Here is a 26,132-nt window from a genome sequence, read left to right on the forward strand (position 1 = left end):
TGGCAGGCAGGTTCTTCACCACTAGCGCCACCTGGGAAGCCCCACTGAGTTTTTTGGCACCCTGTAAATTTTGATACCAGAAGAGTTCCTCACTAGAGTCCTAGGTCTGGAATGAGAGAAGGATTGAGTGAACGGTTACGAGTCTCCACTCCCAGAAACCTTGATTGGAATCTGAATCTCGGCCCCTGCCCACTCAATCGCCCCGCCCACCATAAGTTCCCCGCCCACCATGAGAGTTAACCCCGCCCCCGGACGCGCTCAGCGTCGGCTCCCGGTCCCACCCCCCGGCCCCTCCGGCCCCCACGCACACCTTTACGTCACTTCCGGGGCGGTGGCGGGAGTGAGGCTCACTTCCGCCCGCGGGGGAGCGGCGGCGGTGGAGGCGCAGGAGACCCGGGCGCCGAGGGATTGACGGGCGCACGGGCGGGCGGCCGGGAGCCATGGAGCGCGGCCCCGGGGCCGGGGGGCGCGGGCCGCGGCGGTGAGTGTCAAGCAGGGGCTGGCGTGGCGGCTCTGAGTGCCTCCCGCGGTCTCCGTGCCTCCCGCGGCCGTTTGGAGAGCCGGGCCGGGCCGCGAGGACGGCCGGACGTCCCTGAGACCCCGCACTCCCGGGGCGGCCGCGGTCCCGGGTGGAGGACCACTGATCAGGGCCCGGGACCGCGGGACAGCGTCTCCGACTCTGGCAGAGCTCCGTCCGCAGTCCATTCAGTCCTCCGACGTGGGATATGCGCTCACTCTCCCGGGGACGCGGCCCCGCCTTCGAGGAGTGCGCTGTCCGAGCCGCGGACTCTGACCCCCGGCCCCGAACAAATGCCCCAGCCAGACGCCCCCGCCCGCCACAGCAGCCGGAGCCGAGCCTTGCTTCCTAAACGTCTCCAAGACACCTTTGCCCTTTCGCAGGCGTCCTGCGTCCGGCTTGGACACCTGGACAGGCTTCCCAGCCTCTGCTCCAGTCCCATCTGCAGGCTGCTACCAGGGCACCATCCACAGCCCCTAACCCATGGGCTCCACCCCAGACCCCTACTCCTTAGTCTCTCCGTTTCCCCCAGGATGAATTTCCCCCAAATTCTGCAGCTGGATTTACGGGTGGGGCCTGACCCAGCTCTCTCCAGGACCGCTCTGCTCACTGTTCCTCCCAGTGTCTGTCTAGTCCAGGACCCCTAGTTCCTGGAACCCGCTGTCACCTATGGGGTTTGAGTATCCTCTCCCCGCTGTCCTGGTCCCTGTCACCAGGCACTTTGCAGGCGCCTTTCAGACTGACTGGGAGAGGTGTGGTCACAGTTGTCCATATTTAGGTTGTCTTGGAAAGTTGTAACTGCCTGGCTCCTTGTTGGTCCTCATGATACCAGCAGCCCACACTAGGCCTGGCAGCGGGGTGCTGGATATGTGCTTGTGGACAGAATCGCTGGGCTCTGAGTGCTGGGAGTGCCTGCCCAGTGAGTGAGGCATCTAGGTGTGCTCTGCAGTTTGAGGCCCGGCACACTCATTGATATCTGGCACCCTCGTTGATATCCGTGTAAGACCGCGGGAGGTCCCAGGTCTGGGAGACCTGAGAAGACACTGTACCTGCTCTGTGTCAGGCATGGCAGACTGTAGAGCCCCCCTTTCCCCCGGGGTCCTTCATCTGTTCATTCAGCCAGTGTTGATTGAGTGAGAACCGGTGGTGGTCCTGCCCTCATGGAATTTCTCTTTGGTTGGAGGTTGGGGGGTGAACGCTGAATTTATACGTACAAGCTATGGGGTCAGATCTGGAGCCTAGAGCCTGTGGGGAAGGGACTAACTTGTTTGGAAGGGCTCTGGGAGATGTGAAGGGTGGATGGGACAGGGAGCTCAGGCCGTGCGATTAGGGGAACTGCTTGGGCTGCAACTCTTGAGGCAGGAGAGGACAGTGTGGTTCATCTGGGGAGAGTGGGTTAGTGATGAGCAAGGGAGGCTGCAGAGATGGTGGTGAGGGATTTGAGCTCCATCATAAAAATAGTGGGACCCCTGGAACAGCCCAGTGGCTGGTAGATTTGTGTTGTGAAAAGATCTTTTGGCTGCAGAGGGCAGAACGGCTTGGAACAGGGTGGCAGTGATCAACGGTGGGGGGAAACCAGCGAGGAAGGAGACTGTGTGTGCCCCAGGTGGTGGTGAGAGGGAGAGAGGCAGTCAGCAAGCCCTGTGATGGGCATGTCTGAAGGTGCAGGGAGGTGTCAAGGATGGCATCCTGGTTTCTGGCTTGATCAGCGGGTCCTTGTCCATCTTGGGGTGCCTGTTCATCCTCGGGTCTCCAGGGGCCTCCTGCCTGCCCACTGGCTCTCAGCCTGGCCTCCCTCTCAAAACCAGCCTCGCCTTGCTGCCCAAACTCTAGACCCGCCACGCCATCAAAGCACCAGTGGAATGTCAACCTGTTGGGGCCAGGACATCTCTGAGACTATGTTGGAGCAGCCTCAGTTTGATTGACACTCTGGGGAGTGTGTCCTGGGCTCGGTGTCTTGTTGAGCAGCATCCCTGGGTTCCACCTACTCAATGCCAGTAGTAACCCCCCCAAGTCATGACAGCCATAGGTGTCTCTCCAGTGGTTGGCCAGTGTCCCCAGAGTGCAAATTTACCTTGGTCTGAGAACCAATGTGATAGACTCTCCCTTCTGAACATACTTGAACGTAACACCAGTATCCCACCTGGGAGTCTGGGGGCTCCTGGAGGCCGTCTGTGTCCCTGCCTCCCTCTCCCACACCCCTCCATGTGCCCCTGATCCAAATGACTATGACATGTAGCTTTCTGCAGCCCCAGCCTCAGGTCTGCAGATCACAGGTCTGCAGAGGGCAGGTGTGTTTCTGGGCCTTGGACTGCACCAACCTGCTCTGTATCTGTGTGACCCTGGCCCAGTGGTTTTCAAATGCTGTGGTGGGAAACAGAATAGGCTCAGGTGCTCTGCTGCCAACAGTGACTGTAAACATGTGTCTCTCCCTCGCTCCAGGCTGTAAGGACAACGTAGTGAGTGAGTAGGTTTTTCTCAAACCTCTGCGTTTTCTTCTGGCCTCTCTGTTGGCAGCTCCGTGCGTATTTGAGTGTAGTTGCTTTCGCAGCTCAGCTGTAGTCTGCTCGAGATTGCATTCAGGACATTCTGTGCCAGTCCTGAGCCCTGCCTGTCCCACCTCTTTCCCCCATTTACTCTCTTTGTGACCTTTGTGGTGTCTATACTGATGGAAGTGTAAACTGAGGCCCAGGGAGGCTAAATGACTTCCCCGAGGCCACAGACCACCTAAGTTGGCAGAGCAGGGGAAGGTGCCCCAGGCTCCTCTGGACCCCAACCCCCACTGGGGCCTGGCCCCAAGCACAGGAGAGAGCCATTGTCCCGGCTCCTTGGGCCTTCCCAGCCTGGAGATGTATCCTGCTTTTGTTCCCAGAGCCTTTGTTTGTTGTATTTCCTCTGCCTGGGCTCCTGTCTCCGGACATCACAGGCCCTGGGAGCATGCTCCTGGGTCCCTGTGGTCAGCAGTCTGTCCTCCCTTGGCTGAGCTGTGTCACCTGGGGGTGGCAGATGGGAGGGGGTGGCAGATGGGAGGGGGTGGAGGAGAGTCTGGGCCGGCTGTGTGGACAGAGGTCTGGGGGTTCCGGTCTCCCTGGACCTGAGGCAGGGGCAGTATTGGGGAGAGTTGGGTAGCCAGGGTGCTGATCACCCAGCACGGCCTGCAGGCAGAGACTGGACTGATGAATGGGGTTAAATGGCAAGACTCACCTGCAGGTTGAGGAAGTGTGGTAGCAGGCAGGGGGCTGGTTGGGTCCCACCAGGGTCACTTGGGAGGCCCTGGTGCCCCAGGGAGGGCAGGCCAGGCCATGGGGCCGTGGGTGGAGCTGTGGAGATTGGGCAGAGGGGAAGGCACAGGGCTTTGGACCTGTAGGAGCCCCAGGGGAACCCCTGTTCATGCTGTCCCCCTACAGGCTTCCCCTCTGTGCCACACGGAGACGCGAGGCTGCGAGGCTCCTGAGGGCTCAGCTTGGACCGCGATGGGGCTGGGCCACGGCCTCCTAACGGGGCTCTTGTCTGGGGCGGTGGCCGGGGGTCGCCCTGTCCCCTGCCCGCGTCTCCGAGCACCCCCAGCCCTCCCCTGCCGGGTGAGGCCCGCCCCGGCACCCAGCACCCGCCATGAACGGCCTGTCAGTGACCGAGCTTTGCTGCCTCTTCTGTTGCCCGCCCTGCCCCGGCCGCATTGCCGCTAAGCTCGCCTTCCTGCCTCCGGAGCCCACCTACTCGCTGGTGCCTGAGCCTGAGCCCGGGCCTGGTGGGGCTGGGGCTGCCCCCTCAGGGAACCTGCGGGCCTTGGCTGGCACCCCTGGGCGCTGGAAACTCCACCTGATGGAGCGCGCCGACTTCCAGTACAGCCAGCGCGAGCTGGACACCATCGAGGTCTTCCTGACCAAGAGCAGCCGGGGCAACCGCATCTCCTGCATGTACGTGCGCTGTGTGCCTGGTGCCAGGTGAGCCATGCAGACACGACCCCTATGGTGGAGGGGCCAACTGGGATGGGGGCCCCAGATATGCTCTGTTGTCAGCCTCTCATTGTGGCCCATGGAGATCACCAGAGGGCCAGAGCCAGCAAAAGCCCATTTGGGGGGGCAGGTGCCCCAGAGATTCTTCTTGCCAAAGAGCAGCAGATGAGATCTGCCCACGCTACTGAGAAACTGCTTGGGGTCCTTTCACATGCAGCCTCTTGCGGGCCCTCTCTGGGAGCCTCCTGCCTCTGGGTCTCAGTGTTCAAATGCCCTGGGTCAGTTTCCCCTGGATGATGGGGAGCCTGAGGCTTCACTGTCTATCCTGGCTTAAGTCCCAGTGAGCAGAACCAATCCTCTGCTCCTTTTGTAAGGGCGCCAGCTCCCTCCCTCCATCATCTCTGACTTGTGCTTCCCCGCCTCACCAGGTACACAGTTCTCTTCTCACACGGCAACGCAGTGGACCTGGGCCAGATGAGCAGCTTCTACATCGGCCTGGGCACGCGCATCAACTGCAACATCTTCTCCTACGACTACTCTGGTTACGGCGTGAGCTCCGGCAAACCCTCCGAGAAGAACCTCTATGCTGACATTGATGCTGCCTGGCAGGCCCTGCGCACCAGGTGAGCCCAGGCTGTAAGGAGGGGCAGGGGTGCTCATCTTCTCACAGGTGACTGGACCCCGTGGGAAAAAGCCCAGGTGGGGGGCTGCAGGGTGAAGCCTGACCCGCGTTCTGTCTGCTTGGTGTGCAGGGAGGCTGGATGGGGCCCTCCGCCCTCCTTGGAGTGATCTCCTCCTGGGAGCCCCAGTCGGGGAGGAGCAGGGAGGGACAGGGCCTGCCCCTGCTGAGGGCCTCCCTCTGCCTGGTGGGATTAGTTAGGCAGAGGACCCAGGCCTCTTCCTGGGCCTGGCACGTGGTGTGTGAGGGTGGTGTGAAAGGACTCAGAGATCCCCACGCCTAAGGGAGCACTTGAGGGGTGGGGAGGGGCCAGACCCCTTGTGGAGCTTGGCTTCATTCTGGGGAGGGTCTCTGGGCCTGGAGGTGTTGTCAGACAGCTTAGTTCCCAGCACAGCCCCTTTGGGAGGTCAGCTAGCAGAGGCTGGGGCCTCCCCAGCACAGTTGCTGGCTTAACTCAGACAGTGTCCCTGTGGTCTGGTCTACGCCTCTGCCCCTGGAGCCCACCGCCCTTATCATCCAGGTCCTGGCAGCCCCCTTCCACGCCATGCTTGCTCACTGAAGCATGGTGGCTCAGTCTCAGAGCCAGCACACACAACCTGTGGCCTGGTGCCACATGCTGCCCTGGAGGGAGCACCTGACCCCCAGCCTCCCGGAGGCGGTGCCCTCTGCCTGCCCAGGGCGGCCTGACCTCGGCCCTGCCTAGCCAACTGGTGCGACCAGCTCCTGTAGGGCCCACAGCCAGCCTGCCCTGGGGAGGCGGGGCTCTGGTTGTTGTAGCGATGCATCAGGAGTCCTTGATGCAGGCCCTGGGAGCAGGGTCCCCTGGCACCTCTGTGGTACTGGGGACTCATGCTGGGTGGCCTGGTGCAGGTGTTACACACTCAGCTGCCTCAACCTGTCCCCGTTGGCTGGGGGTTGCTAGCAGAATCATGCCCTGCCGAAGGGTGATGATTCTGAGCTCTGTCATCTGTCCATCTGTCCTGCTGCCAGCATTGACCTCCAGCAACTTTGTCCCTCAGCCCCAACAATTGAGAATCATTAGGAGGGCGGGAGGCATGGGCCCAAGCAGTGGTGCAGGGTAAGGAAGGGCTGGAAAAGCTGTGGAATCCGGCATCTGCTGCGTTTGTCCAGGTGGAGACAGCCAGGTGCAGCTGGGAGTCCTGCCCGGAGCTGGGTGATAGGACCGGGCTGGTGCTCAGCACAGCGGTGCTCCTGGCAAACCAGGAAGCAGACTGGGGTGGAGTGGCTAAGGGGGCTTGGCATAAGCGTGGCATCCCCAAGGCCTGGGGTTGGGGCCAGAGGGCAGGGACAGGTGCTGATGACCCCTGGTTGCCCAGGTGCCTGAGTGCATTTGGAAGAGGGGCACCCCCTTTGAGATCACAGCTGGGGGTGTGTGGAGGGAAGGCCATGGAGACCTCCTATACTGGGAGGGTGGTGAGTGGGTCCTTGAGTGGTCAGGGAAGAACTGCGCCGAGGTGGTGCTCCGGGAGGTCTGTGTGGAGTCGGGGGGAAGGGGCATAGGACCTGACCACTATGTAGGAAAGGTGCCCAAGGAAGGAAGTATTGACCACTCACTCCCCTTAGGGGCCACTGTTCCTGCTCACCCACATTTTACTAAGCACCTGAGGGGCTGCATACTGGCTGAGATAACTGGGCAGGACCGTCTTCATTCCCCAAGACCAAGGGAGTGGGTGAGGGTGACTGGAAGACACGCCCCCTTGCAGTGGGACCAGGAAGGGCTATCAAATTCCGAACTGCAGCGGCAGGAAGGCCCCAAGCAGGTTCTGCATGTGGCCCTGGTCTAGTGTGTGTATGGATCGGGAGGGCTGGGTGACCAGAAGAAGCAGGAGAAGCCCCAGGGACCTGCCTCCAGGAACCACAGCGCTGATAGGGCTTTCACAGGTGTACTGCCCAGGTGTGACCAAGTAGATACTACCGAAACTGAAGGTCTGGGCTGCGGGCAATCAGTTCTCACACCTAGGGATCCTGCCTCCCCTGCTGAGCCAACCCCCTCGGTGCTGGCAGGTAGGGGAGGGTCCCATGTCCCTATCATATTTCCTGGAGCCTGCGCAGAGAATGGAGGGCAGGCAGTGGGAGGGGTGTGTGAGTTCTTCGCTGCTGATCCTGCCCCTACCGCCGCCAGGTACGGCATCAGCCCGGACAGCATCGTCCTGTACGGGCAGAGCATCGGCACGGTGCCCACTGTGGACCTGGCCTCGCGCTACGAGTGCGCCGCGGTAGTGCTGCACTCGCCGCTCACCTCGGGCATGCGCGTCGCCTTCCCCGACACCAAGAAGACCTACTGCTTTGATGCGTTCCCCAAGTGAGCGGGGCGGGGGGTGGGGAAGCGGGGGCGGGGCGGGGGCGGGGCGGGACCTTGGAGGGGCGGGGCGCGGAGGCCTAACGTGCCCCGCCCCGCAGCATCGAGAAGGTGTCAAAGATCACGTCGCCGGTGCTCATCATCCACGGCACGGAAGACGAGGTGATCGACTTCTCTCACGGGTTGGCGCTCTACGAGCGCTGCCCCAAGGCCGTGGAGCCTCTGTGGGTGGAAGGCGCCGGGCACAACGACATCGAGCTCTACAGCCAGTATCTGGAGCGCCTGCGCCGCTTCATCTCCCAGGAGCTACCCAGCCAGCGCGCCTAGCCTAGTGGCCGGCCCGAGCCGTGCCGGGACCTCAGCAATAAGGCGGCGCCCGGACCCTGCCCCGGCCCCGGGGGCTGCATGTGAATCCTCGGGCGCCCCATGCCCTAGAGGCAGCCGGCCGGCAGGGGTCGGGACCTGCTCCGGCCCCTGGGCCGTGGACAATGTACAGGTGACGGAGCTATGCGCACCTTTCCTTTTGGAAGCAAAACGAAGGAAAAACGTGAAAACAAATTAAATATTTAAAATTTTAAGGTTCCTCTCCTTTTCTTGGCTTGTGCGTGCTCTCCATGTGGCTCAGCGAGCCCATGACGAGGGGACCAGGCTTTGTCCCCAACCCCCCAGGGGAGTTCACAACTGCAGATGCCTGGTCAGAGTCCGGTCCTTGAGGCTGTCGGTTGCCTAGGTGGTGATGGAGGGGCGACAGCATTCGAATCCAGGACCCTGCGTGCTCCGAGGGCACGCCTGGGGAAGGTGGTTGGCTCCTTGTCCGCAAGACAACCCTGGGGGTGGAAGTGGCCGCCGCGGGTTTAGGCTGGGACTGCTCTAGACCCTCAGCGAGACAGGCACCCTTCCGTACCCGTGTGGTAGACATCGCAGGGTTAGGGTTAGCTCCCCCATGCGGAGAGGGCCAAGAAGAGTCTTGCACGCTTGGGTCCAGTGGAAGGAAGTGGCAGGTCCGAGGCCCCGTGCGGCCTCCCCAGGAATGGGGTCACGAGGAGCACTTCCGCAGCACACCTCCGGACCTTGGTCTGTGCTCAGTACTCCGCGGGGGATGCCCTTAAAGACAGGGACGGCCTAGGTCTACCCTGGCAGAACGCCAGGCTCTGCGACCTCTAAGGGAGGCGCTCTAGAGCGCGGAAGGCGTCAGAGACTGGCAACCTGTTGTCCACGCCGAAGTCGTGCGGCAGCTCCGTGTGCCCGACACCAGGCAGTAGCGAGGCCGGGGGCCACCGCTGCTTCCGCCTAGTCCCCTCGAGGTCCGTGGCCCCTTTAAAGGGGGCGGTGTCTCAGACTGGGGGCGGGGATGATGCCGAGCGGAAGCGGAAGCGGAAGTGGGGTGGCGCGCGCTTGGCTGCGGTGGCAGGCGTGGAGCGCGTGGAGGCCACGGCCTGGCTGGTAAGTGGCTGCAGCCCGGCGGCCGGCCCTGCCCTTGCCGCCGTCCCGGCCGTGGGGCCGCGCCCAGCGGGCTGGCCGACGCCGGCGGGTGTGTGTCAGCGCTTTCTGTGGCTCTCAACTGGGCTTCGGGCCTGGGGTGCTGGGAGAACCGAGAGTGGCCCCGGGCACGCGAGATCGGCCCGGCGGGAGCCCTGGTCCTGCGGTCCCCGACCGAGGACGGTGCCCAGGCTTGTCCCTCCCGAGTCCCCGGGCCCTCCCGCTGGGAATCTAGGTTCCCGTTTGATAATCCAGGACGTCTGGGAGCAAAACTGAGCGTGGGTGTGTACTCCCGGGAGCAGAGAGCCTCCTTTGTACTGGCTGGTCCTGGTGACCTAAGTAGCCGTGTCTTTACCGATCCCTCCCAGCACGTCCGATTCTTCGACCGTCAGCTGCAGTATTCCTTCCGCAAGCCCCTACCTTGATCATCCTGCCTTGTGCTGCCACTGACCGCCGCTGCTGCCCCTGTCAGAGAGCCCGCCGGCTTTTCACCCCATCAGAATGCAAGTTCCCCGAGGGCTGGGGCTCCGCTGTGCAGCAAGTCCAAAGCGACGGCTTACGGTTGAACAGAAATGTTTTCAGGCACAGAGTAAAAACTTAAGAGTATAAGAGTGTTGGGTGATAACTCTCTGCTCTTCCCACCCCTGACCTCCAGTGTTCCCGTCCGCGGCGGCACAGACAAGCAGTTTCTTAGGTGTCAATAGAGAAAGTGCATGTGTAGCCAAAGAGTTTATACAGAAATGTGATCCTGTTACCATCATGGCTTGGAGAATGTTCAGTTACCCCTACATAGATTGGATTCAGTTCTTCTAATGGCTGCACTATATTTTATTAGCACTCTAATTTATTCTTCCTGTTAGTTTTTGGGTGATATTTGTTGTTTTTCCCAAGTCTGTAACAGGCAATGCTAGGTCCAGTATCCTCATACACTTCTCTTCCTAAGTATGGGTATTCCTGGAAACTGAATTCCCTACTGCAGAAGGGCTTTCCATAGATCTATAAATGGGCATATGATCTCTTAAAATAGTATTTCATTGTAGCTTCATTTGTGTTTTCTAGAAATATAATCAAACATCTCAGTGCTTCTGTCAGGCTTATTTTTTTATGTTGATCATTTCTATCACTAATATGGTCATTTTGAAACTGGAAACTATTTTAAACAGTAGATATTTAAACGCCATTTGTATTTCACATTCTTTGTCCATTTTTCTATTGGGTTCTTGGTGTTACTGTTTGCTAGGAACAGATTTAAGAAAATTATCCCACTGTGAAGAAAAAAAAATACCTTTTCCAACTTGTCATTGGGTTTGACTTGGATTGTATGTGGATTTTTTTGTGTTTATTAATTTTATTTTTGCCAGGCATTTAAAATCGTTATCAGTCATTAATTTATCAATTATGGCTTCTACATTTCAAATTATGCTCAGAGATATCTTCCCTACTCCAAGATTATAAAACATTGACGTTTTCTTCTGTAAATATAATAATTTGTTTTTTAAATATGCGTTTAAATTTTTTATCTAATTCTAGAACCGACTTCTGGGAAGGAGTGAGATAGGAATCCAAACTGCTTTTCCCCAAATCGTTTGTCCCCAATTTCATTTCCCCAAAAAAGCCATTCTTTGCCGACTAAAGCCCACGTTTTAGCCTTGACCACAGGAGAACTCTCCGTGCCTAGGGGTCTGTTTCTAGACCATATCATCCCAGCTAGCCTGAACCCTGCTGACTTCTCTACTGGGTGTCCAGAGGCCCCATGTCCCCTCAGGAAAGTCAAGAGAAAACTGTCTAAGAAGTAGTCAATGGTTTGCACGCCTTTTGTGTAATGCTAGTTCTGTTAGAAAGGGTTCTGAAAACTTAAGACTTTAGGGCCTCCCCTGCACCCCAGTGCTGACCTTGCTTGAGGCAGCAGCTTTTGTCAGGAGCCCCACACCCCTGCATGCCTGCCCAGTGAACAGAAGGGATAAGCTAAGGCCAGGGGCTCCTCAGTCTGGCCTTGACTGTGGGCTCTGCCCTTCTGCAGTGGGTACCTCTGAGGGGCTCACTCTGTGGCCTCTGGGGAACCACAGAGGGGCCTCGATGGGGAGGATGCCAGTGGTAGCTTCCACGATGCTCCCCTCTTCCTTTAAGTTGGTACGGCCCATGGGCCAGGCCGCCTGGGACAGGGGCCAACTTTCGGTTCTCCATTTTGTGGATTTCCCAGGACACATGTGTTCACAAGTGGCAGCGTTCTCCCCCTGGTGAGCAGGCGCCACGGCTCCCCAGAACCTCAGGTCCTCCCCTCAACACCTGGCCTGCCACACCTCACCTGACACCTGGCCCCTGGGTCCCAGAAGCAGGTTTCTGGCGCTCTGTTAGCGCCTGGGTATGCCCTGACACCCAGAGACCCCAGGGGATACAGCCTGCCCAGGGGCTGTGGGGTTCTCGAGGGTGGGATCTGGGTTGTGCACAGGCCCCTCACCCTGAGGAGCCCCTACTGGACTTCCTGTGGGCCCTGGAGTCCCAGCCCCCAAGGGCCAACCATCCATCTTCCCCTCCCTTCCTCTGGCGACCCTGCTTCACTGACCACCTGTCAGTCAGACTGAGCTGGTGGGAACCGCCTCCTCTGGTTCTCCATGTGAACTGGGGGCCTCAGAGGTTCCAGAAGAGTTGGGGGGAGTTAAGTGTCCTCAGCCCCTTGTGGCTGTGGTTGACAAGCAGGGACCTTGGGGTGGGTGCCACCTCTCAAGGCCCCCTGCACCCCCATCTGAGGCCTGGGTGTTCCCCCAGGCAGGCACTTGTCTGTCTGGTTCATGGTCAGGGTGCAGGGTCAGCCTGTTAACCGTGGAATTCCATGAGGTGGGGGTGCCAGCCTAATGTCGGGGTCCCCCTTTCTTAAGTTTTGAAGCTCCTGCCGTGTGACAAGGGGATCTTCACGTCAACAACACTGGGCTGCTGGGGTTGCTGTCCCCACTTGGGGGGAGATGGCTCAGGCCAAGCTGCCCAGAGAAGCAGCTCTAGGGTTCAGGCCTAGACTCTCTGCTGCTCAAGACGGTCTCAGGACACAGGCATGCCCCAACTAGACAGCGAGCTCTGTGCTGCCAGACACCAGGGCTGGGGACACAGGTCAGAGCCATGTCTGTGTCCACAGCATGCACTGGCAAGGTGGACGGACCTGGCTGCGGTCACGGTCACAGCTGGGAGGAGCTGGGCTGGGTACTCTCCAAAGCCTAGCAGTGCTACCCAACCTGCCACGTTACAGAAGAGGGCTTGCCCCCTCCATCAGAAGGTCATGGGGAGGCCAGACCCACGGGTGACACCCATTGCAATTGCCCATCTGAAAGGCACTCTAGGAGTGGATGCTTTTCAGGGAGGATCCCGGGCCAGCGAGGAGTGGCGGATGAGAAGGAGCCCTGATCCTGCAGGCCAGATCCCATTCCCTCCTGCCTCCTAGAGAAGGGATATGGGGGCCCTGGGTCTCTCGCTGCAGCTGGGAGAGGGGCCTGGCACCTCCCATGGGGGAAGACAGCCACATGCCCACTGCCTGTCTAGGCCTGGCCAGAGGCCCACTGCACCTCCTCCTTTGTATGACGACCCCTCGGACTGCAGTGAATAATCTGACATGTTAGAAATAAACACGGATGGGTTATAGACGAGGCAAAATGGACATGAATCTTTAAAAAAAAAAAACACTCATCAAAGTACAGCAACCTCATCTCCAGGAGGGATGGGGGCTTTGGTCCTTTGAGAAACATAAGAAGGACCCACACGGAGAGGCTGAAGGTCACATACACACACACCTGGTGCCAGGCAGGTGGCAGAAATGGGTGCATCTGCCTGCCCAGTGTGCCGCTCTGAGAAGATGGACCCCTACCCCTATTCCCTGCCATGTCCCCTTGCTTTTCTTGTGTCTCCTGGCCCCTGCAGAGGTGACCACTGTGGACAGGCTGGCAGAGGCCACTGCACCAACAGGCTGCTGAGACAGGTGGAAACACCAAGAGTTCACAGTGTGAGGGGGCACGTGACTTCCAGTGAGCTGGAGCTTGTGGCTGACCCTGTCTGTGTCCTGGGCCCCCATGGCCACATGCTCCATGATGCAGTGACCAGCACTCAAGTTCATCTGTCCATTCTCCTTTTCTCCCATTACAACAGTGCAGCCATACACAGACATACTTGTTTCCTTAAGAATATTTCTGGGGGGACTTTGCTGCTGGTCCAGTGATTAGGCATGGGTTTGATCCCTGGTTGATGAACTAAGATCCCACATGCTGTGGGGTACAGCCAAAAATCAAAACAAAAAATGGAAGTAATAGATACACATGGATTAAAAAGCTTGAACTATAGAGAAAGTACTATTAAAAAGTAAAGGCTTGGGTGGGAGGGAGACCCAAGAGGGAGGGGATATGTGTATACATATGGCTGATTCACTTCCTTGTACAGCAGAAACTAACACACCATTGTAAAGCAACTGTACCCTAATTAAAAAAAAATAAAGACTTCACAGTTAAAAAAAAAACTATCCCCCTTCCAGCATGTCTATACATACACACACACATACACATCTGTACAGCAGCCTTGATTCTGACCCTGACCTGTCAGGGACCCCCTGTATGTTGCCTTCTCCTCCCCTTCTGTAACTTCCTCTGTCTGCCGCCTGTGCAGCATGGTTCTGTGGGGCCCATGGTCTGGTGAGAGACCCCTGTGAACCCCTTGGTCCCAGAAGGGAAGGCTTGAGATGGACCCCCGTTTATAGATCAGCAAACTGAGGTCTGGAGAAAGACAGGACTGACGGTCCGCTGCCTCTTAGCTCTGTGCACAGGCAGCCGCTCCAGGCCACTTCTGGATCCTCTCCCAGCCTTGACTTCTTCATCTATGAAATGGGGCTGACAACTCTTGAAGGGTATTAGTGAGGACGGAGTGACAGAACTTAAGGTGGAAATGAGCACACAGTCAGGAGGGTCATCAGGCTCCACGGGACACTCACATTCCCCTGGGCCCAGAGTGTGAATAGAAACACTGTGAGTCGAGAGTGGGCCCCGCTGGGGTCTCCTGCCTGCAGGGTGGCTGGTAGATGAAAACCACAGCTCCAAGACCCTGATTCTCCCTGGGAGTGGGTGCACATTTGAGGCTTGTCCAGGGCCACGAGGCCTGCCAGGATGGCAGTGCTGACCACTGCCCTGACAGGCTCCACCCCCCACCTTGCCCATGGGGAGAAGACCCCCCTCAGTTATTGCCCCACTTTCCTCTGGGTGCCCCCTTGAACAGCAGGCCCCAGGTGAAGCCAGCTCTGGGATACTCCCCCAGCCCCTCCACGTGTCAGGTTTGAGTCCCAGTTGCCTTGCCCTAGACTCTGGGCCCCTGGCAAGGTCACAGGGGGTGATGTTGCTCTGGGCCCAATAAACACCACTGGAAGGAACTGACAAAGGGTCCCTGCCTCCTTCTTGTCCTGCTTCTTCCCCACATGCTGGGGTGAGCTGGGGCCCATGGGGCAGCCTGCAGAGCACTTCCTGCCTTACCTGGACATGGGAGAAGCTGGGCTCAGGGCCTGGGGACCACCTGTGGGCTGGGGTGCTGAGGCCCTGGAGGGCTGTGGAGATGGGGGAGGGTGAATGCCTGCCCAAGTGGTCCACCCAGCTTGAATTTCAAAGGCATGGGAGGCGCAGGCCAGCAGGAATGCTGACCACCAGTGCCCATTGGGTGCTCACCTGGACAGTGGTTGTCCTGAGTGGGCTTCTCTGCTAGAGGAAAGGGCTGAGTGTCTCTGCAGCCTGAAGTCAAAGCTCTAGCACGCCTCTCTTCCTCTCAGAGAGGGAGGCGCCACCAAGGATGGTCAGGCTTAAACCAGATGGACCCGAGGGACAGCAACAGGCCTGGGGACAAGGGTCTGAGCCAGGCTATATAAGCCACAGGGCGAGGGAGACGGGGTGCTACAGATGGAGAGGGTGTGAGAATACTGCCCTGGGAGGGGGGTCGGGCGAGTCCCCGGCTGCTGTCCACACCCAGACCTGGGTGGGTCACTGAGAAGACTGGAAGCCGTGGCGGAAGGCCCCCTGGAGGTCGCTTCGGCCACTGCAACGTCCCATGGCCAGCCTAGGAAAGGGCGGGGGCGTGGCTGAAATGGAGGGGACCACCCCCACGCCCTACTTCCGCCGCCTGCTGCTTCAGACCTGCGGGTTAGGCGGACCCCGGGCGTCTGCTTTCCCGCGTTACTACAAAGTTAAACAGTTTAGCCTGGACGTCCTCGGGAGCGAGGTACCACGTTCCCTGTTCGCGCCCCAAAGATCCCAGGCCGGCGCCGGGGAGCGAAGTTCCCAACCCCCGTATTCTGAAAAGGCTGGGCCACTCTTTCTCCCCAAAGCACCCCGAACCCTGCCCGCCCTTTGTGACGGCGGTCTTCCTAACTCCCAAATGGGGCTCAAAAAGAGAAACGAGCGTAAGCTCGCTCGACACAGCCAGGAGAGGAGTTCCTCCCTCCCCTGTCTAGCTGCGGGTCTACGAGAAGGGCGATGGGGTCCCCCATAAGAGAGGGCGAGGAAACGCAACGGCGTGCGGCCCAGCAGGGCCACAAGCTGGGGAAGAAGAGAGGGGGAAGGGTCGCGCACGTGGTCGGGGGGCGGAGCTGGTCGCTTCCGCACCCCCACCGGGCCACGTGGGGATAGGACCCCTCCCCCATCCCGACCTGGGGCGCGCCCCGGACCGGGTGGAAGCGTCCGGGGAAGGGGCGGGCCTCCGCCGGCCGCGCGCTCTAGCGCGCGGTGGGCGAGCCCGCGAGGAGGCGGGGCGCGCCTCAAGCAGGGAAGGGCTCGCCCTAGGGGGCGGGCCCACCCAAGGAAGGAGGGGCGTGCCGGGATGGGGCGGGGCTCGCTCCGGAGGCGGGACCCTACCAGGGACGGGGCGGAGCTTCCTGGCGTGAGGAGGGGGTGCTCTGGGGACGGACAGGAGGGAGCTACTGAGGGAAAGGCGCGCCAGAGGGGGCTGGCTCCTCAGCCTGCTGCCCGGCGTGGAGAAGGCGCGCTCGGGGAGGGAGGAGGGCGTACTGCGGAGCCAGAGTGGGCGCGACAGGGGGCGGTTCCTTCGGCCCGGGATCCGCCCCCGGAGGCCTCGCGCAGAGGGCAGGGTGGTGGAGGGCGCGCCGGGCGGGGGGCGTGGCAGCGCGCCCCGAGGGGGCGTCCTCCGGGCGGGGCGGGCCGCGGCCGCCCCCGCGGGCTCCGGTGCGTCAGGGCGCGTCAGGCGGGGCGGGGCGGGCAGAGCGCGGGCGGCGGCGGCGGCGGCGCGCGCCGGCCTCCTCCTCCTCCTCCCGCACTTGAGCAGCCACCACCGGCCGGACGGGCGCCGCTCCTGCCGCCTCCGCTCCGCCCGCTCGGCCGCGCCGCCCTCCCCTGCTTGGCATGTCGGCAGCCGTGGCGTGCGTGGATTACTTCGCCGCCGACGTGCTCATGGCCATCTCCTCGGGTGCCGTGGTGCACCGCGGGCGGCCGGGCCCCGAGGGCGCGGGCCCAGCCACCGGCCTGGATGTGCGCGCGCCGCGCCGCGAGGCCGCCCCGCCCGGACCCCCTGGGCCTCCGCCGCCGGCCCCCGCTGTCCTAGGCCCAGGCCCCGGCGCCGCCGCCGCCGCACCCCACCTGCTGGCCGCCAGCATCCTGGCCGACCTGCGCGGTGGGCCCAGCGCCGCTCCGGGGGGCGCCTCGCCCGCCTCCTCTTCTTCGGCCGCCTCGTCCCCGTCCTCTGGCCGCGCCCCCGGCGCCGCGCCCGCCGCCGCCAAGAGCCACCGCTGTCCCTTCCCGGGCTGCGCTAAGGCGTACTACAAGTCCTCCCACCTCAAGTCGCACCTGCGGACGCACACAGGTGAGCCCGATCGCGAGGCGGACCCGCGCAGGGGCAGCCTCCCGCGCCCCCTCCCCCGCTGGGACCCCGAAACTGCGTGGCGCGTCGGGGGCGGGGAGGGGGGCGCGCCCGGGCAGCCGCCGCGCCGGCCAGGAGGGCGGGGCCTCGGTGGGTGGGGCGCGCGCGGGGGGCGTGGCGGCCACGCGGTCGGGCGGCGAGCGGATGGCGGGCGTGGAGGCAGCCGCTGGAGCTCGCCGGGTGCGGGTTGCTGCGGGGTCCGCGGGCGGGATCGGGGCTCCCGGGTAGTCCCCTTCGCCCTCGGCCTGGTTTCTCTTTTGTTTTCCGTTGGTTTCGGATGGGCGCGGTGGGCAGCGTGGTCGAAGCGCTCAGTTCTGAGGTTCTCGTCCCCTCCCCTACCTTGGTTTCCTTATCTGTAGAAAGGCAGCAGGCACCGTGGCGCTGCCTCCGAGGTGGCCGCGAGGATTCACCCCGGCGAGCGGCCGAGCGCCTGGTGCTCGGCGAGGTTGGGGGATGCCCGGCACGTTTTCTCTGTCCTTTTGCTGTGTTTCAATAAGGCGGAAGGCGGGGCTGGGAGTGCGGGTTAAGACTTGAGCCTCGGGAGGAGGGGGATCCCTGAGGGCGTCACGTTATCCCCCCGTTTCCCAACGTACTGGATCCCTCCCACCTGCTCCGGGAGCCGAGAAGGCTTGGTGGCGGGGGAGGGCTCGGCGATACTGTCACGTCTCACAGCGCAGCCCGGCGGCAGGGGCTCTGGCCACCCTTTCACTCGGGCACCCCCCTCTTTTTCCTCTTGCAGTTCCTCCCAGTTCTCCCTATGAAGTCCCACCTTCAACCCTGAGAATTTTTTCTTAGGCTGGGGGCCAGGTGTTGGTGGTTACCAGCCTGAGGTTGAGCATTGGAGGTGATCCTTCGGTTGGGAAGGGCAGGGAAGCTGGGTGGGTGTGGGCTTGGACTCGGTGGTTCTGACACTTTATAGCACAAGACCTCCTCTTCTTGGTGGGTTTTTAGTCTGTATAAAGGGCCCTCTGACCGCCTTCTCCTGAGGGTCCTTACGTGGGTCACGTCAGCGCACATGGACATGGCTCGGTGGACATGCTCCCGTTGTAGGGACACATGGAGGGCCGAGGTGGGGCTGGCCCTGGAATTGTGGCAGAGACACGGATGGTGTGACCCCTGAAAGTGGCTCAGACCCCCTGGTGCCTTGGTTTTAGGGCAGGCCACCTCCCACTGTGGCTCCCCAGGGACACCTCCCCAGGGTTTGCTGGGATTTTAAGGACTTCCATGAGTCCCTAGGCAGTGTTGAGTGCCCCCTACACCCGTGAAGGAGAAAGGACTCCTTGTCCAGTGCCTGTGTGTATGTCAGTATTGCCATCCCTGGCTTTAAAGAGAAACTGAGACCCAGGAGACCGAGTCGGGGTGTTCCAGTGATGGGTGGGGGAGGGCAGGGAGCCATTCCTCCATTCCTTGCTCCCTTGATAATAACTCCTGGGCACTGGTGGGCACCGAGGTACTGAGAGGCAAAGTCCTACAAAGTCCTGCACCCAGGCTCCCTTGGCTCCTGTTTTGGATGCTTTGGAGTACCTTCGTGCTTAATGATGGCTAATGCAGCATCTTTCTGGCACTCAGGACCACCAGACTCTTACCTTACCAAAAGCCTCTGTATCAAGGCCTCTTGGCTTTTCCAGCCCCCAGGGGTGGGGAAGTCATGCCTGTCTTAGGTCTGTACGATAGAGTGGTGTTGCCCACAGCCAGGGGCAAGCCGGGGGACAGATCTGATGAGCAGCCTTAATTAGATGCTGGCTGTCCGCTTCAGGAGCCAGTGTGCCCCAACGGTCTTTGGGAGGGGTCCTGTCTCACCCATCACTGCCTGACAGCAGCTCTTGTCTCTGTAGAGAGAACTCCCTTCCTGGTCTGGCCCCATTTTACAGATGAGCAAGCAGGCCCAGCAGGAGCCATCATTGTCTCTGCTCCATTTGGCACAGAGGGTTGGGTGGGGAGATGTGGAGGGGTGATGGGGTCTTCTTCGGGGCCACACAGCTGCATGGAAGCAGCTGGGAGCAGGGATGGCTGCTGTCCCCTGCATTTGGCCTGCAGTCCCTGGCCTACAATGAGCTCCCCTGCTTCCCGCGTGGGGCAGGGAAAGACTTGGAAGCTGCAGGAGATGTTGACGCGGTTGCCATGGATACCGAGATGGAGAGGGAGGGAGGTGGGGCGGGGGCGGAGGCGAGCTGGCAGTCTACTCCTTGCTCTTCCCACCTCCCTCATCTCCCACTGTTTTCCTGCCCCAGAGCCCCCAACGCCCAGCACCTCCTGGGGGGCTCAGGCCCCTCCCCACAAGGAGCTCAGATCTGGAGTTGGGGGGACTGTTAGTCTTTGGCACTGCTCACTCCTAGACCGGGTCTTCTCTGTCCGGCATCCTGGCTGCTGTAGGGTGTTGAGCAGCCTCCCTGGCCCCCACCTGGGGCACCTTTAGTTGTGACAATAACAGATGTCCTCAGACAGCACACAGTGTCCCCTGGGGCTTGCGGGATCTCTCCTGTTGAGACCCCTGTCTGGTTACGCCTGAGAAAGAGTAGCAGAGCGTTGATTGTGTGTGGGAGGGGCACTGTGGGGATGACCCAATCCCTGTCCCCCGGGACCCCTGGAACGTTTGTGGGTGGCGGGGACAGCAGTGGTGATGGAGATGAAGCCTTCCTGGAGGAAGCAGCTTCTCCGGCGGATGCTGTGGGTTGACTGCAGCCTGGAAGGGCGTGTCTCAGGAGAAGGGCAGCACCGTGGCTGCAGGGGTTGGGGGCAGGGGCCCAGGGGGTTGGACTGGGAGGCTAGAGGCTCTGGTGGAAGGTGGGGAGGGGGCAGGTGAGCAGTCTGGTTAATCCCCAGGGCAGGGTGGGGGTGGGCGGGGAAACTGGCCGGCTTTGCAGAGGAAAATCCGTTTATGAGGACGGGATTAGGGTCCAGGAGAGGGGTTGAGGAACGAGGCTGTGGTGTGGGAGGCAGAGGGAAGCCCCGTGACACTGGGGACAAGAGGTGGCTAGGGGAACCCCTGTGTGCTGACCGAGGCGGGTGGGGGTGCAGCTTGGGGTATTTTTTTGCTGAACAGGAGGGGAAGCAGATGGGGAAACTGAGGCAGCAGCAGACATGGGGGCTATGTATGGAGGCAGACCCCACCTCTACTCCTTGCAGAGCCATGAGTGCCCCTAGGGCCAGGTGGGGCTCAGGAGACTATTGGCTTATCTGGGGGACCAGAGTGTGGCAGTGCCGAGGTGGGGTGGGGCATGCGAGTGCCCAGGGCTGCCTCTCCATCTAGCCCCCTCCTCTTGGCAGCAGTGCAGTGAGCAGCAGGGACTGGCCCCGCAGTGTCTGTACCCCCAGCTGGGGGCGGATGCACCAACATTTTTTTGGGGTGGAGAGGGTGCCCCAACATTGTGGGGGCGATAACCACCACCCACCCAGGCTCCCTGATAAAGGTGGCCCAGATGGCCTGGGAGGGGGCACATGATACCAGCCTGAGGAGCCAGCCTCCCGGAGAGGGAGGGAGCCACCCTTGCCCAGTCCTATTTCCAGAACAGCAGGGCTCCAGAACATACATGCTCTAGGAGCCTGAGGGGGCCGTGACCCCTCAGCCCTAGGCACTGAGAGGGCCACCAGCCCCCACGCTGAAGATGCCAGTCTGGGTGGGGGGTGTGGCAAAGCCAGGGCTGCCTGGTTTCCCAGGGAGGAAGGCAGGGTGTGAGGCAGCAGGGGACCTGCCTTTTAACTAACAGGGGTGGGGGGTGGGGTGGCTCCTACCTGGGGGTTGGGGGTAAACCAGATGATGCACCAGCACACTAGGCAGCTGGTTAGCTGCTGCTGGAGCCAGTCACTCCAGCGTCATTGTGTCTACTCGGGCCCTGTAGACTCTGCACATGTGTATCACTGCACCCTCGGGGTCGGGGGCGGGGCAGGCTTGCGCCCTCAGACTTAGTGTTGGCTGGGGGCACAGATCACATCCAGGAGAGACTCAGCTCCAGCATAGGAAAGCTGAGAACGGAGACAGTGGACGGGGTACGCCAGGAGAGTGTGCTCTGAAGGATAGAGCAGACATGGGATGGAGGAAGGGGCAGAGGTTCCAGGCAGCAGGAATCAGGGGTGTGAGGAGCAGCTAGGCTGCGGTAAAGACTTCAGCCTCCACCCTGAGCCCAAGAGCAGAGCACTGAGCGGGTGGCTCCGGCCCGCACCAGTCCAAGCTAGAGCTAGGGCCTGGAGACAGGGAGGTGTGGAGATATTTTGTTTGAAGGGGGCTCTGATGGGATCTGCTGCCAGGTACCACCTGGGAAGGTGAGAACCTGGGAGATCTCGGCCTAATAAGCTTTTGGTGCAACAGGCAGAGCAATTGAGATGGAAAACCTGTAGGAGGAGTGGGGACTGGGAGAGAGGGAGGGAGGCGGGAAGTCTTGGGTTTGGGGGAAGGGGGTAACATCTGGGGGGTACTTAAGATCACAGAGTGGATCCTCACGCCTGCTGGTCCTTGTAAAGCCTTCAGGATGGCCAGCGCACAGGGTCCGTGGGCCCGGCTCTCCAGACTTCACCATTAATTTTCCATTCTTTTGGCTGCATCTCTGTACTGCCCTTTGGGTTCTTTGTGGCCTGTTCAACCCCATCTCCTTTGGAAAGCTTCCCTGCTTCCGGCCCCCCACCCTGCCACCTGCTGCAGCCCCAGCCTTCTCCAGCTGTCCTGGGATGCTGCCTTACCTGAGCCCCGCCCCCGGTGCTGTCCACCTGGCAGGTGGGCATTTGTGCAAAGGTTGGCTGTGGGCTGCACCTTCCCCTCCTTAGATTAGAGATGACCTCCGGAGGTCAAGGAGAAGGTTAGCTGTCGGACCCTTGGCCCCCAGCCCGGGGAGGTGGGGCACTGGCTTCCCGGCCCCACCCCACGCCCTCTTAAAAGGCGGAACAGGCTGAGCCAGGCCTAGCGCACGGTCGCCCGGTCGCCCGGACCTCCTGGCCTTCATTTTCTGGCTGTCCTGAGTTCACCCCAAAGCCCAGCCCAAGCCAGAGGGTCGTCCACCGCAGCCCCGCCCACCGCATCCTTCTCCAGCGCCCAGGTACACTCTAGAGACAAGCGGCAGGCCAGGTGTAGCCAGGCACGGAGCTTCCGAATATTACAACACGCCCACCCCCCACCTCCCTTTGCACCCCCGCCAGTGGGCTGAGGGGGTGGCAGGACATGGCATCCTGCAGGCATTCGCCTAACGTTGTGGGGGCGGGAAGCCTGAGCTCCGGGACGGCCACCCACGTGTGCACGTGCGCCGCACTCCCGGGCAGCCCGGCGTGAGGCGGGGCTGGCAGGCGTCCAGCCGGCGGGGCGACCCAAGGCCCCGGCGGGAGAGGGACCACGTGAGCAGGGCCGGCTGGGCCTGCGGCTGTCCTTGCCGCCGCCGAGCTACGTGCGGCAGCTGTGTTCCCGGCGGCTGCGTGCGTTCGGCCCCTACGGGCCTCGGCACCGCTCTTGCAACCTGCGGGTGGTGGCGAAGGAGAGCTGCGGGGCGGAGGGAGGGAGGGAGGGAAGAGGAGGGCAGGGTGGGAGGCGGAACCAACCCCGTTGCCCTAAATGGGGAAGTGAGCCAACCCGGGCGGGAGGGCCCTCTTCCCCGCCACCGGCACCACCTGCCCCCTCCAGCCCCTCCGCTCCTCCCCGCCTGCGCCTCGCAAGATGGCGACAGGGCCGCATGCTCCACGGAGGGGCGTCCCTCCCCCCCCCTCCCGTCACTGTCTGCCTGGAAGCCAGCAGCCCCGCCCCCATAGCCAGATTCCCCCTCCCCCAGACTTCGGCCCTCGGGACCTGTCCGTTCCAAGTAGGGTGGGGGGTCCTTTCCCGCACTGTTTTGAGCCCCGTGATTCCGTTGAGGAGGTCCCCGCCCCGACCCCTCCCCCAGCTGCTGCGGACTTTGCCCTCTGGATTGTTCCAGGGGAGGCGAGTGGTGGTGGGGGACAGCCTTGGGGATTTGGGGCCACCTGTGGTCTTGGGGACAGTTGCTCTTGTGGCCCGTAACTCGCCTCCCCCAGGGAGGTGGCACCAGCACTGCTGGGTTCGCAGCTTCCTGGGGTCTAACCTCCCCCAGCTGCAAGCATAACCGACAGGTATTCCACAAGAAATCTTTTGGGGAGGGGTTCTACTGGAACCCTTTTGTGCTGTGCTGGGGGTGTCCCGAGTCTGGCCAGGAGGAAGGATGGGGGGAGGGGAGGTTTTACTGGGCCTCCTGGGCCGCGAGTGATAGTAGGAGCCTCTCTGGTCTACCGGTGCCCCTCTGCGGTTCCTCACTCCTGGCCTTTCTGCCTAGGCAGGCCTTGCTTCCAGAGCGGAGATGTCACTGGGTCACCCTGAAATTCCAGCCCTCCCCTACGGCTGCGGCTCTGTCCCATGGCCCCTGCCGCTGGCTCCTGGTCATCTTTGTATTCCCCCATCAGAGCGCTTCTCTGATCCCTGGCAGAGGACACCCTTCAAGTCTGTCTCCCTCGCCACCTCCCCCCAGCGGTGGGCGTGTTCTCTGAGGCAGGGTCAGCCTGGGTCACCAAAGTCCCCAGGGCCCGGTGTGGGCCTCCCTAACCCCACTGTGGCTCCCCCCTTCTTGTCCCCCAGCTGGCGTCCCCCCTTCCTCTTCTGGATTCCATTCTGTGCCGCGAGGGGAGACCCTGCCCACATGTCCGCATCTATTTCCCCCAACACAGCCCGCAAAACCCCTGCGCATTGGGCACACAACGTCTGGGGGGTTCCAGGGTCCCAAGAACCCCGCCGCGCTGGGTCCCGGAGAGTGCAAACTCTGGGGAGCTCACCGCCCCTAGGACGGGCGTGGCGGGGGTCCCCCCGAGTTGGCTGGGGACACGCTGACGATACACGGTTGAGGAGAGGGGATGGGCGGGCGGGGATGGCGGCGGCCGCCGGGGCAGGATGGGCGAGGCCGGCCTGGCGGTGGGAGGGGTCTGCGGAGGAAGTTGCCGGTGGCGGCCCGCCCCTCCCCTAGCCTTCTGCTCTGCGGGGGCGGGACAAGTCCTGGGCTGCCTCGGGCTCCGCCTCTTCCCGCGCCAGGACCCAGGGCCAGTCCCCGCCGCGCCTTCTGACCCTTCCCACCCGGCTAGCGCGGCCCGGGGTTGGGGGTGTCCCTTCACATGTTCCTCTGCTCGTAGAGGGCCACAAGGGTCAGTGGTGGCGTCAGGCCCGGGAAACCGCCCAGATGATGCCCGGCACCAGCGCCCCTGGTGGTCATTTCCCAGAGGAAGGGGCTTAGCTGGGATCGCCAGCACCTGGGAGCCCTCGGAATGCCCCACAGGAAAGGTAGAGGGAGTTTCGCGGGGGCGGGACAGCAGTAACTGTTGCCTTAAGATCGGAGCGGGCACGTGTGTGGCAAGTACATTGGGAGACACATGTCACCGAGATGACGCCGTCTTGGGGGTAGGGGTAGGTGGACAGGCCTGGGAGAACCGGGTCTCTAGGTTTTCCTTTCAACTCGTGGCAGCTGCTCGCAGTCTGTAATTACCATTGTGCTCAGTCGCTTCAGTCGTGTCGAGTCTTTGAGACCCCATGGACTGTAGCTCACCAGGCTCCTCTGTCCATGGGATTCTTCAGACAAGAATACTGGAGTGGGTTGCTATGTCCTCCAAGGGGAATCTTGCCGACCCAGGGATCGAACTGTCTTCTGCATTCGCAGGCGGATTCTTTCACTGGCGCCACCTGGGAAAGCTAGTAATTACCATTAGTCGTAGGAAATAGACGGGATATTCACAGGGTTTGGGAAATGAGTTGGGGTCATTTTCTTTATACATTTACGCGTTTTAAATTCACACCCAGAATTCAGCCTCTGGAACAAGTTTTGCGGGGGAGGAGGGTGTGAGACAAATGACCAGCACCCTTTGAGATCTGATGGGACGGCCCTCTCTCCCCCCACACACTGACCACTGTCTGTCCTCCACGCAGGTGAGCGCCCCTTTGCTTGTGACTGGCCGGGATGCGACAAGAAGTTCGCACGCTCTGACGAGCTGGCCCGCCACCACCGGACGCACACCGGCGAGAAGCGCTTCCCCTGCCCGCTCTGCTCCAAGCGCTTCACCCGCAGCGACCACCTGACCAAGCACGCACGCCGCCACCCCGGCTTCCGCCCGGAACTTCTCCGGCGCCAGGGCGCCCGCAGCACCTCGCCCAGCGACTCGCTGCCCTGCAGCCTGGCGGGCAGCCCTGCGCCCAGCCCAGTGCCCAGCCCGGCCCCAGCTGGCCTGTAGAGCCCTGTTCCAGCCGCCCTGAGTGCACCCCCGCTGGGCCTGGGCATGGAGAACCAGCAACCCGCCTGCTGTCCCGGGCCCTGGTGGGGCTCGGACTGACTGCCAGACCGGCCCCTTCCAGTGTCCCCCTAAAGGCCCCCCGAGTTGCCCCTGCCCCCTCGAGAAAACCAGGAGGGGGCCTGAGACTGGACCGGGGTCATTTGGGCCTTGGAGGTCGCTCTCCGGGAGGAGCATGGCCCCGTGTCTGTATATAGCCATGATGTTAACTCTTCCCAGCTGTTGAACAGGGACCCTAGGTGGGGGGCCAGAAGGCATCCCTTCTCCCTCGCCACCTTCCTGCTTTGGGTGGCATGTGGGCCTTGGGGGAAGGTGGGGGGATAGGCACCCCTTAACCAGCGTTCAGACCTGGCCCCCAGGCCCCTCTCTCCAGGTTGGGATGAAGTGTGCAGAGCCATAGGTGAACTAGGGGTTACCGCGTGGGCTGCCTCTTGTCCCCCCATACCCCGCCCGGGAGCCCTTCACCCCATCGAAAGCCATTGGAGATGTTCAGGGAAACAGGGTGCGGCCTGGCCGCCCCCATTCGGGTACTCAATCTCAGGTGTCCACAGGCTCTGGCCCACTGCCCAAGGGAGGGGCCCCTCAGCTCCCCAGCCTCCTCTGGGGTGGGGTGGAGGTGGGGGAAGTGGTAGGGTCTCTACAAGGGGTCCTGATTTTGCTTCTGAGACTTGGGGTAGGGAGGGAGAGAAATGGGGGTTCTTCCAAAGAGCAATTAGACTCACTTGTGGGGGTGGATATCACGGGATAAGAGTAAATGCAGGCTTATTTATTGTCCTCTGTCTGCTGGAGTGGGGGCTGCACTGCCCCTGGTTGGGTGGTTGTGCGAGTGTGTGAGTGAGAGACTGGGAGAAGCTGGCGCCATTGCCGGCCTCCTTCCTGCAGGGGAAGAGTCCCCGACACTGGCCTTGAGCAGCATCATGTGACAATCAGTCCCTCCTATTTGGACCAGAACAGCCTTTGGGCCAAATGGACCCTTCCCAGCACTGCGGATGGGGGTGAAGAGGCCCTGGGCCCTGGCTCCATCCTGCCCCCCTGGTGGTGGCGGCCGGG

General features: G+C 61.6%; 2 protein-coding genes across 2 annotated transcripts; both read left to right on the forward strand.

Annotated features, from left to right (window-relative positions):
• Positions 1 to 333: 333 nt before the first annotated feature.
• ABHD17A (abhydrolase domain containing 17A, depalmitoylase) lies at positions 334 to 8,050 on the forward strand. Its single transcript, XM_055430029.2, has 5 exons — positions 334 to 481; positions 3,925 to 4,461; positions 4,902 to 5,096; positions 7,296 to 7,475; positions 7,574 to 8,050. Exons 2-5 carry the CDS (start codon positions 4,130 to 4,132, stop codon positions 7,797 to 7,799), a joined length of 933 nt encoding a protein of 310 aa, XP_055286004.1. The 5' UTR covers positions 334 to 481; positions 3,925 to 4,129; the 3' UTR covers positions 7,800 to 8,050.
• An 8,061-nt stretch (positions 8,051 to 16,111) lies between these two features.
• Positions 16,112 to 25,361, forward strand: KLF16 (KLF transcription factor 16). Its single transcript, XM_055430744.2, has 2 exons — positions 16,112 to 16,772; positions 24,724 to 25,361. Exons 1-2 carry the CDS (start codon positions 16,316 to 16,318, stop codon positions 25,023 to 25,025), a joined length of 759 nt encoding a protein of 252 aa, XP_055286719.1. The 5' UTR covers positions 16,112 to 16,315; the 3' UTR covers positions 25,026 to 25,361.
• The last annotated feature ends 771 nt before the right edge of the window (positions 25,362 to 26,132 follow it).

The sequence above is a fragment of the Moschus berezovskii genome, chromosome 8 (assembly GCF_049115385.1).
Source record: "Moschus berezovskii isolate FMDL1 chromosome 8, NW_MosBer_1.0, whole genome shotgun sequence".
Lineage (NCBI taxonomy): Eukaryota > Metazoa > Chordata > Mammalia > Artiodactyla > Moschidae > Moschus > Moschus berezovskii.